Consider the following 14,317-nt stretch of genomic DNA (forward strand, 5'->3'; position numbering starts at 1 on the left):
TGCCAATGCCAAACCGCCCCTAACGAGGAGACATCTGCACTCCACAATCTCAACTTTCTGGAGAGAGGCAAAGACACAAATTGAATCTGAGAAGGCCCCACCTATGTAATCCTAGAAACCAAGGCTAAACCCAGACAGCTTGGCACCCAGTCATTTCTGCAGGCACCCAACTGCATTTTTTTGTATAACATTATGCCAAAGTTTAAGATTTGATATGAGCAGACATGTGCTGAAGTTTTCCAAGTTAAGAGATGTTTTTTTTAAGGGAAAGTGTCACATCAACCTTTCTCCTTGAGAACCAGAAAGGCAATCCAAGCTCAGTGCCTCCATTTCTTTATGAAGGTATGAGGAGTTTAAAACTCAGAGCACAACTGGAGCAACAGCTCAAGAAGAAGGAGGCTGAATTTGTTCCTGCAGCACATGAAAACATTTCTCAGCTCGTTTTCTTTCTCTCTGTTCATGGGGGACAGGCTTCCACTTTGGAAATATTTTAGAACTGAGCTTTATTAGAGACATGGTCTCTTTTTTTGAGTTTCATTCTCAAATTCTGGATTGACAGAAAAGTGTAACGAGGCAAAACCACAGCACAGCTGTGGAACAGATGAATGTGCCCCATCTCTGAAAACATTCCTCTGTGCCGTGGTCTTTGTTTCTACAGGGAAAAGAGCTCCCTGTAAGTAAAATATTTGCAATACAGAGTGTGCAGATTGGATTTCAGATTAAAGATAAGACAACATATTATACTGGAAATTACTCCTTTTGTTTTCTACCATAAATATGCTTCTCCCAGGAGAAGGGAAGGTATGTTCCTTTTATTCCCTCTTCAGGAGGGAACAATGAAAGGAGGAGATATGCCCAGCTCAAAGTAGGTCCCCACCATCAGTTTCCTGTAACTTACAGCTACTTTTCTCAACAGATCCTCTGTCATGAACGTAATTATTTCCTCCCTTGAAAGACAAGTCAGAGACTAAGCCAGACATGGTTTAGTGGTGGCCTTGGCAGTCTTGGGTTAGTGGTTGACTTGATGATCCATGTTGGTCCCTTTCAACTCAGGATATTCTACAATTCCCTGATCTTAGGGGTCTTTTCCTGCCTAAATGATTCTATAATTAATGTCTAGAATGGGAACAATTCCTGAATTACAATCCTTGCTACCTATTTTGCAGGTGGCAAAATATCCTCCCAGTTTGACGGGCTTATAAAACAAAATGAGGGGAGGGTAAGTGAGAGAAAAGATCTTGGAAAATAAAAAAAAAGGTTGGGGAAAGGATCTTGTTTAAGAAAAACAATTCAGGTTCTTTTCAGAATCTGAGTTTGCTACTTCCTGCATCTTGTGGGCAGAGACCTGCGAGAGGATCTGAGCAATGATTATGTTACTCCTTTGAGAGTACAAGTTTGATCCAGATAATCCTCTGTAACATCAGACATCCCTGCCACAGGGATTTATTTCAGTCATTAAAGGCTTTTTATTTACACATCGTTGTACAAAACACTCCTCAAAGTACTTTAACTCCTCCCCAATGAATTAGGTGAGAGCCACAAATGGTACATTAGGAGAAGTGGAAGGCACGACCTGCTTGCTGGGAAGGACCTGCTGCCTCCCATTGCCCATTCCTGAAGCTCTGGCATCTGTGAGCTCTCAGTCACCTCCTCAGCACCAGCCTGACCTTCTTTGCCATGTGGGCTCCAACCTGGAGATCTCCATGTGCAGGGAGTGACTCACTGTTCTCTGACCTGATTTCATTAATAAGGAATGGGTTGGGAACCCAAAAAAGAAGGTGCAGAGTCTTCTCCAGAGCGTTTCTATCCCGCTGGGACTGCTGGAAGCATCAGTATGGACAGCCCTGATTCCAGCCCGGAGCAGGGAGCGATCACGTCGTCCTCATTTGCAAGGCAAATTTCTGGGTGTCCCAGTGAGCAGGCTACAGGACCCACAGGACTCTAAATCACCTCACAAGTTAGTCAGCAGTGATGACCTGGAGTCACCCTTCAGAATGAAAAGAAGAAAAAAACCCCACAGCTCTAACAGAAAGCATCACCTCCCCCCCCCAATTCTACTTTTTTATGAGTTGCCGCAGCAGAAAATGAATTTTAAAAGTCATTCAAATTGAAATCTTAGTTCCTTTAACTCAAACTGGTGAAGTGCTGCCTGGCACAGCCACCTCACTATTAACTTGGCACCTCCATCCAGGCTGTGTGAATATGGAACAAGTGAGAGCTCCAGAGACAGGATCTCGATCACAAATCACAAAGATAATGGCTTTCCACTTATAGTTTTGGAAAGCCAGTTTGCTTCTGAGCCAGTAACCCCTGTCTGGATTTGGATATCTTGCTATATCTAAGGAGGATGCCTGCCTGCTGAATCTGAGAGAAGAATGCAGTGGAGGAATGGAGAGGAAAAGGGGATCAAAGTGCTGCTTTCAATGAACAAAGTGTTACTGATGCCTACAAACCCCTCCCTACAACCATGAGATTTCAGTCCTCCCTATTGCTGATCCTCCTCAAGCAGCCACAGTGGAAAGCAATACCCCCCACCTGCTCTGAGGTAAGGAATGAATGAAAATGGGAACTATTCCCTGCTTAAAAGACAAAGTTTACGGTTGCATCCTTTGGGCTGAACAACTTGGCTGTCTGGAAAACAAGGCAGATTCCATATTTTGATTAATGGACAATCCAGAGATTAACTTTGTGCTAAAACTTCATTACCATTGCTAGTGTCTCTCCTCCTAGGCAGATTAATATTATCTCGATTCTTGATCAAGGAAAGGGAACAACCTCATTAAAGGCAAAACATAACTTTGTTTGGCCCTCTTAGAACACAGGAAAGCTTTTGCAGTGGCTGGGGTGAGAAAAGAACCTGATTTTTTTAATTCCATGAGAAAGGTGCTGCAAAAAAGTGTGTTAGGATAAGGGAGTTTCACCTTTTTATTAGTCCATCACCAGGAAAAGGGGAGATTCTGTCTGCACAGCACTCAAGAAATGTGGTACACAATAATGTACAGTAAAAGAGCCCTGAAAAAGAAGCCAAATTCTGTTTAATGGTAGAAACAGAACAGGGTTAACTCCCAGTTCTCTCCTTTAACTTCCAATACTTGTTAATTTACAAGTTTGGGCAGTGTCAGGTCCAGTGGAGCCTGGACTGAAGGGCAGTGCTAAGCAGTATTAGCTCATGCACATGTGTCTCTTCCCCAAATAAAGGAGCACAGACAACACACAAACCCAGCACACCTCCAAAGGAAAAGTGTAAAATTAGGTTTAGAAATGTTTAATGAACGAGATCTTTTGGTCACTGCCTTATTTGGCCTTTAAATCACAAGTCAGACTCTGCACAGAGGCAGAGCCCGTTCACACCTGCTCGGTGACATCCGTGGTTTGGTCTCTCACCAACTCTTACCTTCACCTGTAGTGACTTAAAAGTTGTGTATTTATGGAAGAAAAATACTTGTATGTTTGATAACTGTTTTTTTCAGATTTCTGTCATCGAGGGGAAGACCTGGTTGTTAATGATTTAAGGCAGGATGAATTACTTAGTAGTGATTAACAGCTGGTTGGGAGCCTGTTGGGGAAGAGGTTTGTAATTCTGAGCAGCACAAAAGCTTTGGTGATTTCACAAACTAATAATAAACCACTAAGGATCCAAACCTGGACTGATCCTAAGACATTAGTGGAGTGATCACCACACTTTAATACTTTGTTCATTGCCTTTACAGCAAGTTCTCTGCAGAGTTTGTTTATAAAAAAAATCAAGCTGCCTCTTCTTTTGGCTTTAAATTTCCATTCTGGATTCAGTGAACTGGAATTCTGCTGTGAAAATGAAGTTACCTTTATGAATCAAAGCCATGAAGAAGGAAAACCCGTGTAAGAAAACCCAAAGCCCCCCAAACCCCAACACTGAAGTGCTGACTCCTTGGTGAAGAAACACCTAATGTGAAAGCCCAGTTGCCATCTCTCTGTACTAAACCCACGTGTTTTCCCCACTATCACAGAATTCATGGAGATGACAGGTTTTAAAAAGGAATTTTGTTTTGACACATACTCCCAGGAAAAGCATCATGCTCCTGAAAACCCATTTGAGATGAATTACTCAGTCCCATAGCCACAGGGTTAGTAGTTCAGTCAAGCACAGCATGACCCCAGTATTGTCCCCAAAATTGTCATTAGCAAACACATATTTGTCTAATACCAAAGACAAGTAAAAACACTTTAAAAATGGTATTGCAAAACTTGCAATAAAACCCACAAGAAATTCAACACTGAAATAATCAGAGTGAATCTTTAACGTGTTCATTTTTAAGGGGCCATTAATAACCCAGGAAGAGATTTTTGTTTGATTGTTTGAAAGTCTGGGGGCTAAAATTTTCCTTTGCTCTCAATTTTCTTTTGCTGCTCTGCCCAGGTGAGCCGAGGGGACAGCCAGTCCCAGACTGTCACATCTCATCTTGGGAAGGCACCTGGCTGCACATCCAGCTTTTCCAGCAGAAGCTCCTCTCCCACAGGGAATTCTCCCCCATCCAGCTGTGGGAGCATCCAACTCACACTGCTCCTGAATGGTGCAAACAAGCCAAGTGAACCAAATAAACAGCTTGTGATGTACAGATAATGCTCTAAAAACTGCTACTACCAGAAAAACAGATGCTGTTTTATAGAGCTCCTCCACAGTTCTATTTCCTAGAAATCCAATTTAAAGAGAAAATATCATTACACAACTCTGACTGCAGCATCAGCTCTGATGAGTTTTGGTCATACCCAAGTCCCCTGTAAAGGAAATTACACATATGAAGAGCTTAAACACAACCTGCTGAACCAATTTGTTGAACTCCCAAGTTATTACTGTGGATGCAAAATCTTGCTACGTATAAATCACTGAAAATGTTTCCATCCCTAAACATAAAGATAGTAAGTTTATATAAAGCTTACCTAAAGTTCTGTGCCAAATCTAGATGAGGAGTTTCCATGGAGCTGAAATTAAAAAAAGTACTGATTTCAGAGGGGAGGTTAAAGCAATAAACAAACCATCCTGCAGAATTTCAGAGAGAATGTTAAACTGCTCTGTTATATAGGCCAATAACTGCACCACACACCTGATCAGCTTCAAAAATCTTTGTTTGAACATGACTTATCTGCTCTTTTGGCTCAAAAGAAGGAACCAGCCAGAGATGCAAATCCCTGCAAAGGGAAACTGATGGTTCCTGGAGTGAGTAATTGTTAAACAATCCCATCTTACCTGGGAAACAGGGAGGAGCAATCTCAGAACTCTAAAAACTTGGTTATGCCTTCATCTTATCTGAGCACACAGTACAAGGATTTTAAAAATAAACCCCAAAACCCCAAATTCCAACTGCTCCAAACAAACAAACAAATGCCTAATAAACATAGGGTTTTTTGAAGATGCCATTACAGGAAATAAGTAGTTCAAGCACTTTTTCAAATATTAAGAGAGTATCAAATTCTCAGGGTTAGTTACATCTGTTAAAAGAAGTAAAGAAACATGGAGAATGGATCCATCTGTGGTGCAGACAAAGCTGCAACAACCACTGTGACAAAAAATATTATCCAGATTCATGGTAAGAGAGGAACAAAAAGATGAATATTAAGAAACAGAATTTATGGGTTTCACTAATTCAGCCTGTATTAGTTTTGTTCAGGAAAACTTCTATCAAGCACCTTTTCAGATCTGCAGCTGAACTGAGCTCTACTACTTTAAAGATTTATTTCCGAGGGATGAAATGACAACATATTCCATGATTTCTGACCTTTCCTCATTAATGGTCACCACTGTTCAAATCACAGGTGGAAGAACACTATCATTAGCAACATTTCTTAAGATAATGGTTTTTTAACATTCATAGAACCCCTCCAGCACTCAGCAAAAGCTGATGCTGTGAGCTGACACCACAGCAAGGCTTCCACTTCTGTGCTTTGGAACAGCCCTTCCCCATCCCTTAATAAAGTTGAAAGGCAGTGAAACCCCCCAGTTCTGTGTTTCTTTCTGCACAAAGTCCTAACACAGAGCTTGTGCACAAGTATATTCTATTCCCCTCTTTCAAAGGTGGCTGTGTCATGCCAGCTCTGTGCAGACACCCCAGCACGTGTGGAGCTGAAGGAGCTGCAGGAACTCCTGCCTGGGGAATGATGGAACAGTAACCAGGGAGTCAAGGACTGGCATCAAGGGTTTGCTCTTCACTGACTTCCCTGAAAAACCAAACCTGGGGCTGAGGGGGTCGGGTTCTGCTCCCAGGGAAGAAGGGACAGCACAAGAGGAAAGAGCCTCAAGTTGTGCCAGGGGAGGTTGAGGTTGGATATTGGGAAAATTTCCTCATGGAAGGGGTGGTCAGGCCCTGGCACAGCTGCTCACAGCAGTGGTGGAGTCCCCATCCCTGGAGGGATTTAAAAGGCATGTGGATGTGCCACTTGGGAACATGGTTAGTGCTGGGAACAGTCAGACTCCATGATCTCAAGAGGGCTTTTCCAACCCAAAGGATTCTGTGATTCCACAGCTCTCAGGGAAGCTGGTGGCTGGCCAGTGAAAGCATCAGTGCCACAAAGGGAAAAGCTAGGGGAGAAAGTCATCTTTGTTCCTGGGAGTTCCTGTTCAGTGCTGGAGGACAGACAGTGTTGGCTACACGGGGAACCTAAACCCAGTGGGACAAATCCATGAGGAGAAAGGGGAGTCTCCACAATGGAGACACTCCTTCCCTCCACTGAGGCTGGAAAGAACTGTCCTGCCCTCCTTGTCTGAGTGCTCTGCAGACTGACAAGAAAGGGATTTTTCTTTAGTCCAGTATGACCTAGAAATCATTTGTCAACTGGCTCCAGCTCTGTTATTTTTTTCAAAGGAAAGACTTTCTTCCCACAACCCTTAAAGCCACCTCCAAATCACAGCTGTGAACAGCTGTAAGGGGTGACCTTTATGCTCCCCCTTTTTTTAATATAAATTAAATCAAGATTAAAAGTACCTACTGAAGATACTTCAAGAGGGGATTAAAGCTAAATACTCACATAAAACATGTATCTGCCAACTCTTTCTGGTTTGTTTGTTTTTTTTTTCATGTTTTTCAACATATGATACAGCAGGTCTCTGAAGAAGGAGAGGAACTAGACTGCTCTAGCAGAAGACCTTGCAAAGTCCATCCCAGGAGAGCCAAAGGCTCTGAGAGGTCTTAAGCCAATGAGAAGTGCAAGTAGATTATAAAATTTTGCCAATAGGAGTGGAAGGTTGGAAAGACCCCCTTGACTCTCCTGGCAAGAAAACAGGAGAATACTACAAACAATTTCTCCTTGGGGAAAACTGCTTATCAGAGGAAAACTGAAATAACTTGGGGTTATTGCACAGAAACTGCATTATGTTGATTCTCCTGGTTACTGTCCTGCAGCATCCTCTGAAAAGGCAGGAAAGTGAGAAACGAAACCAGTGCATTGAGGGAGGTGGTGGAAGAAAAACAGATGGTTCCTAAGGGTAAAAATAAATCCAGGGATGTGTGGGGGAACATCTGGGCTCTCTGGCACCACCAAATACCTGGGAAGCTCCTTAATAAGACAGATTATCAAAGGAATGGTAAAAGGCAATTCTATGGGCCTGATAACATACGAGTGCCCTTGAAGCACACGAGGTGAGGACAGTGTCACACAGGAGAGGGCCCTCAGGCACCATCCTGAAAACCTTAAAAAAAAAACAATGCAGAAATAAAATTACTAAAGTTGAGGTGGTGGACAAAGTCATGGCAGGTGGTACAATCCTGTGCACCAGATCCTCACTGCAGTGGTGCAGGACCCCGACCACGTTCCCCCGGCGCGGAGCGTGCGGGGCTGGGGTGACACTCACCTGTCCGGGCACAGGGACACGTAGAGCAGGATGAGCAGCACTGCTCCCACCACAGTTGCCAGTAGGGATCTCATCCAGGAGCTGAGCTGGCAGAAGTTACAGTACTGCACAATGGTGATGAGAATGGCACAACACATGAACATGGTGTACTGCAACAGAGAGAGAGAGCGAGTCAGCGGCTGCCCGGCGCCCTCGGGCACCAACGCCAGGGAGAAAGGGGCACAGGGAGCAGAAGGGTCTGATTCCATCTGTGTTATGGTGCATCAGGAGTCAGCACGTGAAGATGGACATCTTCCCTTCCAAGGGCAAGAAAACTTTTAGCACAGGTAGTTGGCCACAGTTTCCCCCGGGTGGAGTTTTGTATCACTGTGTGACACGACTTTCAATGCCTCCAGCTTACCTTTGCAAAGAGCTCAGTGCCTCTTCTTGTTAAAACAAAATAAAATTAAAAAAAAAGGTAAATATTCATGGCAACCTCCACTCCACTGCTGGGGTTAGATCCTGTCTGTTTTAAACTGAATATCAAAATTCCGCTGCACTGAAAATGTGGAATGCAACTTCACCCACCTGCCTGTTTTTAAAAACACTTCTTAGGGGACACTGTCACACTGATCAGCAACAGGGGAACTCAGGTTGAAAAGAAAAGATCTGCCTTGGGAACAAAAGGCAGGTATTGGTCATTGTCAATGGACACTTTGTGACACGACCACTTGTGCCAATTTGCAAGGACAATTTTACATTTCTGTTCCAAATGCCTGATCTCAAACCCCCTTTCCCTTTCCCACAACTTTATCAGAAAAAAAAAAGACAGATAGGACAGACACATTGCCCAGAACACCTTCATGTCCCTGAGTTACAATCCTACAGTGGTCAAACCTCTCAGGCTGATGTGCCAATTTTGGTTTTAGCAAGAATATTCATGACCATCCAAGCTAAAACAGAGACTCCACACTTGCATTAGGGAGTTCTGTTCTAGCTTTATGCTGTGTTTTACAGCATGAAATGATCATTCTCTCCCTTTCTTTTATTTTTAATAACAATCTCTTCATTAATAATCTCTTTTTTTTTAATTTTACATTTCCTGTACAGCTGAAGCACAGACACTGCAATCCTGTAGCACAACAAACAAACATGTGATTCAGAGCAGACACAGAGTATGGGAAAAAAACCTTACATAATTTACCATTTTTAAACCACAAGCACAGTTGTTGGTTTTTTGCAATGACTCAAAAACAGATAAAAGGAGTTTCAGAAGTGTCCATAAAAAAACATAACTTAAACTTACTTTTTTCCCCCCATTTCAGGTCTCCTAAAGTGGCAGAGCACTGGTTCTCACTCCAAGTGATGCCCCAGCATGAAGCCAGCCTATAGAGGGTCAGGATGTGCTGGATTTTACTATGGATGCATGGCTTTGGAAAGTTTTTTTTTGTTTTTTTAATGGCTGTTTTTTTGTTAATTTTCATTTTAATTATTTTATATCCAGGGAGGGTATAAAATGCTATGAATAAAAAAAAACTTTGCAAAACCATGTCATAGTAAAATAGGACACTTACCTGACCCTCTATAGATTGACTCCATTTCCTAGAGCTCCATGAGTGTGGAAACACTGAGCACAAGCCGAGTTGGGACATCTCTTGGAGAGGGAGCCAACAGCCCCACGACTCTGGAGGACCTGCAGGAGGAAAAAAAGCAAAGTTCATTCTCAGTTTGGTGATTTAAATCACCATTTTACTGCTGCTGCCTCAAGTGTTTCCACTCAGCCTGTCCTGAACAGGTATTGAGAACACACCAATAAAGGTTTTTAACATTTTTTATTATTTTTAAACATTTGGAGAGATGATCAAGGATGGTGATGAATGGGATGATATCAAAACCAATGGACAGACCTGAAGGTTTTTGGGTCCCTTCACTTTAAAGAAGACATTCCTACAATTGATTTACTGATAATCATGTAGGAGGAAGACCATCATTAAACTGAACTAACAAAAAATAAATTTCCTGCTTAGAAATTCTTAAGCAAAGTTCCAAAAGGTGGAAGCTGCAGAATGGTTTTAAACATGGGATGTAACAGAATGTCAAACACACTCTCCTGTGACTGTGATAACCACGGGATATGTGTTTAAATCAGCAAGGACCAAAAAACATGTGGTCACATGTTCCCATGGAACAAACACTTCCCAAAAGCCAGGAATAAGCTGTGATAAGGAAGAGTGAGGAGGATCTGGCCACTACCTACACCCAGAGCCCTGAAATAGGAGGAGCTTTGTGAAGCAATTCCCTGAAGCTCCTGGAAAGGATCACTGTGGTATGAAGAGAAACTTGCAGAGAAACAAACTTTCATCTCCAGTTTGAGGCCATTTTATTCACAGTTTTTAAGCCCTGATTTTATGCTACAGTTGGCCTTTAAATTAAACTGTTCTTCCCCCTTCTCATCACTGCCCATGGTAGGGGGTTGGAAAGAGATGACCTTTAAGGTCCCTTCCAACCCCAACCATTCTGGGATTCTATAAATTCACAGAATTTACAGAATTTATGTGAAATTCTTTGAATATTTAACCCCTTGTTCTCCCCTTCTGAATGCTCTCATTAACAGAGACATCAAATTCCCTGTGGATCTCTGTGTCTGGGCTAAACATGCCCATTTCTTTCTGTTCCTTTTCAGAAGGCAGGTATTGCATTCCTTTCACCACTTCCACAGCTCCTGCAATGATCATTTCTAGGCACTCAGAGCTCTCTCTCTCCTTTGAGTTCCTCCATCTCACTCTGCAAAGCCCAAACACCCATCACTAATACTGTTCTCATCGCTGAGATTCAGTAACTACACAACATGTCCACCTAGAAACTCCAAATCCAGCCTAGATCCACGAGCCTGAGATAAACTCCTTGCACTGTCTCCAATAAACCCCTGCAGAAGTGCTTTGATCTAAGAAAAAAAAGGTAGGTAAGTCACAGGCATTTCAAGGTTTGGCTCTCCTCTTTTGTCTGAGAGTTTTCAAAGCAGCCGTGACCGTATTTACATAACAAACCAGGAATTCCATCACCCACAAAGCCCTCTCCCTCCAAGGGATCTGTATCAAACAGATGTAAAGCGCGGGGAGGCGGCAGGCAAACAGCAAGCTTTGTTCCATCCAAAACATCGCATTACGGAACGGGAGTTCGACAACTTACGTGTATATTTGTTTCAAAATCAGAGGTGAAGTGTGAAAAAACTGCAAGAGCTGGGAGAGAAACCAGGATTGCGCCGAAAAAATGTCGAGGCAGCCAGCCAGATATCACCTCCAGGAGACGCTTGGTGCAAGTCATCACCTCCTCCAGAAAGAACGCCATCCTGGAACACAGGAAATCACGGAGCGGGGCGTTAGCGGCAGCACATCACCTCCTGCTCTGATCTACCTGCAGGAATTCAACTTCAGACCCCTCACTTGGGCTGTGGGAGCAACCACGGTGTGTTACACCCACAGCACCTGCTGGTGATTCCAGGGAATAATGCACCTTTGCTGACAGATGACTGGGTGTTTGCTCCAGCAGGGAGAGCCTCGGGATGGGGGCTTCGAGGAGGCAAACTGAAAGCCAAATTTCACTCACTCGGATGGTTAAGCACAGGGAAGACTTCTCTCCATTCACAAATAAAGCAGGCAGGGAGAGGGGAAGCCTTTACAAATCAAAACGACTGAAAATAACAGCAGAAATGTTTGAAAAGCAGCGCTGTGCACCCCACTAACAGCTCCAGCAGCCAGGGCTGTGCAGCTCCATCCCACTGCAGCCAAAACCAGTTCTCCCAGTTGCAACCGCCCCGTCTGCAACCAGGCTCCGTTCCCTCTCATTAGGGAAGGGGAAGAGGAGCGTGGGCTGAGCTCTGGCAGCCTGGCAGGAGCAGAGCTGGAGAAGCAGTTGGGCTGAGCCCCTCGTGGGCCAGCTGGCACCCACCCCAATCCTTGGGAGCCAGCACAGCATCCCAGTTGGATCCCACCCGGCACACAGGGAAGGAACGGCTCCCGCCTGGAGCTGCCGAGGAAACCACGGCCCCAACCTGTGAAGAGCTCAGGGAGCCAACAGGGAGAGCTCTGGAGAGCAGCTCAGCGGAGATGCTCCTTAATGAGAGCAGCTCTAATTGCTGAAATGAATAAGGGACGGTAAAAGGATGCTCAATGCTCAAGGGCATTGCATGGAAAACTATTATTTATCCACAGAAATAAATCCTTGGGATAACTTCCTTCTCGAAGCTCAACATTAGTCACTTGAGAAAAACTGCAACTGCTGTTCAAGTGCCTAATTATTTTTATGGAGACATAAAAAGGTAGTGGAGCACAGTTAGCTGCATCCAGAGCCATTAATGGGATGTGTGGAATTCCCAGACTCAGTCCGGGCAGGTACTTCTGGACAACAGCAGAGCCCAAACAGTACAGAATTACACCTTTTTTAAACAGAGATGCTCACAGCTGAAAAAAAAAAGTATCACATACACTAAATATGAAATTCCCAATCTTCAAAGTTACGTAAATTACCCCATATCACCATAGTTTTAAAAAGAGAAAAGCAATACACTTATTTTTAACCCTGCTGTCTGAAATACAAGGTTTTATGCTGGATAAAAGCCTGATACAAACCATCTGAATTTAAATTTCTTTATGAGAATTTGACGCTCATTCCACACCTTTAAATATTCATTGTTTATGGACGATATTTTAATTCTCTGGTCTGGACTTCTGTGAGTTTTGTGAACACAAGCATTATTCGAAGCATCAAGAGCTCTCCTCTAATTTAACTTATTTAATTTTAATACATTCAAGTCTGGAAATTATCCTTAAATGCATTAAAAAGAGACATTTGGGAGGATGGAGTACACTGTAATACACCGGGATCCCACGAGAGGGTGCTCACAGATTTGCCAACTTTCAGTTTAATGGACTTCCATTCACACCAAAAATTATACCTGTATTCCATCAGGAAACAGAGTTTCCAACAACGCACTGAAATTAAAAAACTGGGTATAGAGCAAGATAAAATTTAAAAAAAAAAAAAAGCTCTGCAGAGTAACAATTTGGGTTTCTGAAGGGTTATAAAGTGTCCCACCCTGATGACAGAACTGTCCCTGTGCTCAGTGACAGCCCTACCTTCTCAGCACCAAGTACGTCTGAAATCAAGTTCCTGCCTCTAAAACCAAAGTTCCATTCTCCCAAAGCCTACGGACTGGGATTAGGATCTCCATGGCTGAAGTGTGAGAGAGGAAGGGAATGGGGCTCCCTGGGCTAACCTACCCCCCCAGTCTCTCCCCAGGCAGCTCGGCAGCAGCTCTGCCTACGCTCTCCTGGATCTCCGCATCGCTCCCATCCTGCCTGGCACAGGACCCAGCTCAGTGGCAGATACCCAGTGCAGCTCATGTCTCTCACCCCAACCCACACACCAGGGACTCCACTTCTTCAATGTTCCTTTCTGCCAAGCCTCCATGCCAGGACAAATTCCTGTGGGAGCTATAGCAACAAATCCACCGGCGAACGCGACCGGTTAATCCTGCGATGAGGACACCGCTTTATTTAGGCAGCTGTGTGTTTCCAAAGGGACAGTGCAAATTCCAGGGCAATGTCACATTTCTCCTGATAATCTTTACCTTCTTGCATTGATTTTTTCGGGCTGGTACTTATTGCAGAGCTCTGTGCTCTGGAATTAAACGACTGAATTCCCATCCTTCGCAGGGAAAGCCGGTGGATCCAGCCCAAGGCTCCCAGCACAGGAAGTCAGGAGTGCATTAAATCCAGACAGCAGTGAGAGCTGCAGACAGATTTAATGGCTACAGGGCAGTATCAGTAAATAATGCAGTGTCAGTGGGCAGCTCAACGGGGCTTAAATGCTGAAGCTTCCGAGATGTTTACACAAGCTGGAGTTCAAATTAGTAACTTTGACATAAATGATTAATGGCTAATGGAGACTGTTACCATCATTTCTGTATTTACTGGCAGTTTAAAATCAATTCCCAGAGTTCGAATCAAAAGCTTTTGGCACAGCAGCAATTTGGTGGGATATTAAATACCAGATGTTAGAAATAAATAAAGGCCAACAGACTCCATTGTTTTCCCCAGCATCAGGACTCTGTATCAGTCCTGTTAACAGATCTGGTTCATTAAGCTTGGGATGCAGGAAACAATTTCTGCTCCTGGTCACTGGGAATTTAGGAAGATCCAAGTGCTTGGCCACAGGGTCTCTCTGCTGTGGACAGACTGTGGGTGGCACTTCAGCAAGGCTGGGAAGGTGAAGCACCAGGAAAAGGGCAGTTCTGCTCAGTCAGACAACAGCACAGCTTCCCATTCCAGTGTTGGACTGCACTCGCTTGCTTCATCCAGGAGATAATTTGTTTTGCTCTCTAGAAAGGCCCTTTTAAATTCATGAATCAACTTGAAGTGCTCCCACCTTTCACTCTTTTGAACAGGGCTGAAACACCCACTCTCTGCCCTCAGCTCCTCACCCACAGCTCTTCTCTGTAGCACATCATCAAAAGCA

The 14,317-nt window shown here is 43.8% G+C and overlaps 1 protein-coding gene across 1 annotated transcript in view; it reads right to left on the bottom strand.

Annotated features, from left to right (window-relative positions):
• The window catches only part of ADCY9 (adenylate cyclase 9), an 84,781-nt gene that overhangs the window by 3,060 nt on the left and 67,404 nt on the right, over positions 1-14,317 (bottom strand). Inside the window, exons 7-9 of the mRNA XM_029957944.1 lie at positions 10,991-11,150; positions 7,823-7,971; positions 4,918-4,959 (exon numbers count right to left, since the gene is read on the bottom strand). Coding sequence (XP_029813804.1) covers positions 4,918-4,959; positions 7,823-7,971; positions 10,991-11,150 — 351 coding nt within the window. The remainder of the gene's footprint in view (positions 1-4,917; positions 4,960-7,822; positions 7,972-10,990; positions 11,151-14,317) is intronic.

Source organism: Manacus vitellinus, unplaced genomic scaffold, assembly GCF_001715985.3.
Source record: "Manacus vitellinus isolate BGI_N305 unplaced genomic scaffold, ASM171598v3 scaffold_12_pilon, whole genome shotgun sequence".
NCBI lineage: Eukaryota > Metazoa > Chordata > Aves > Passeriformes > Pipridae > Manacus > Manacus vitellinus.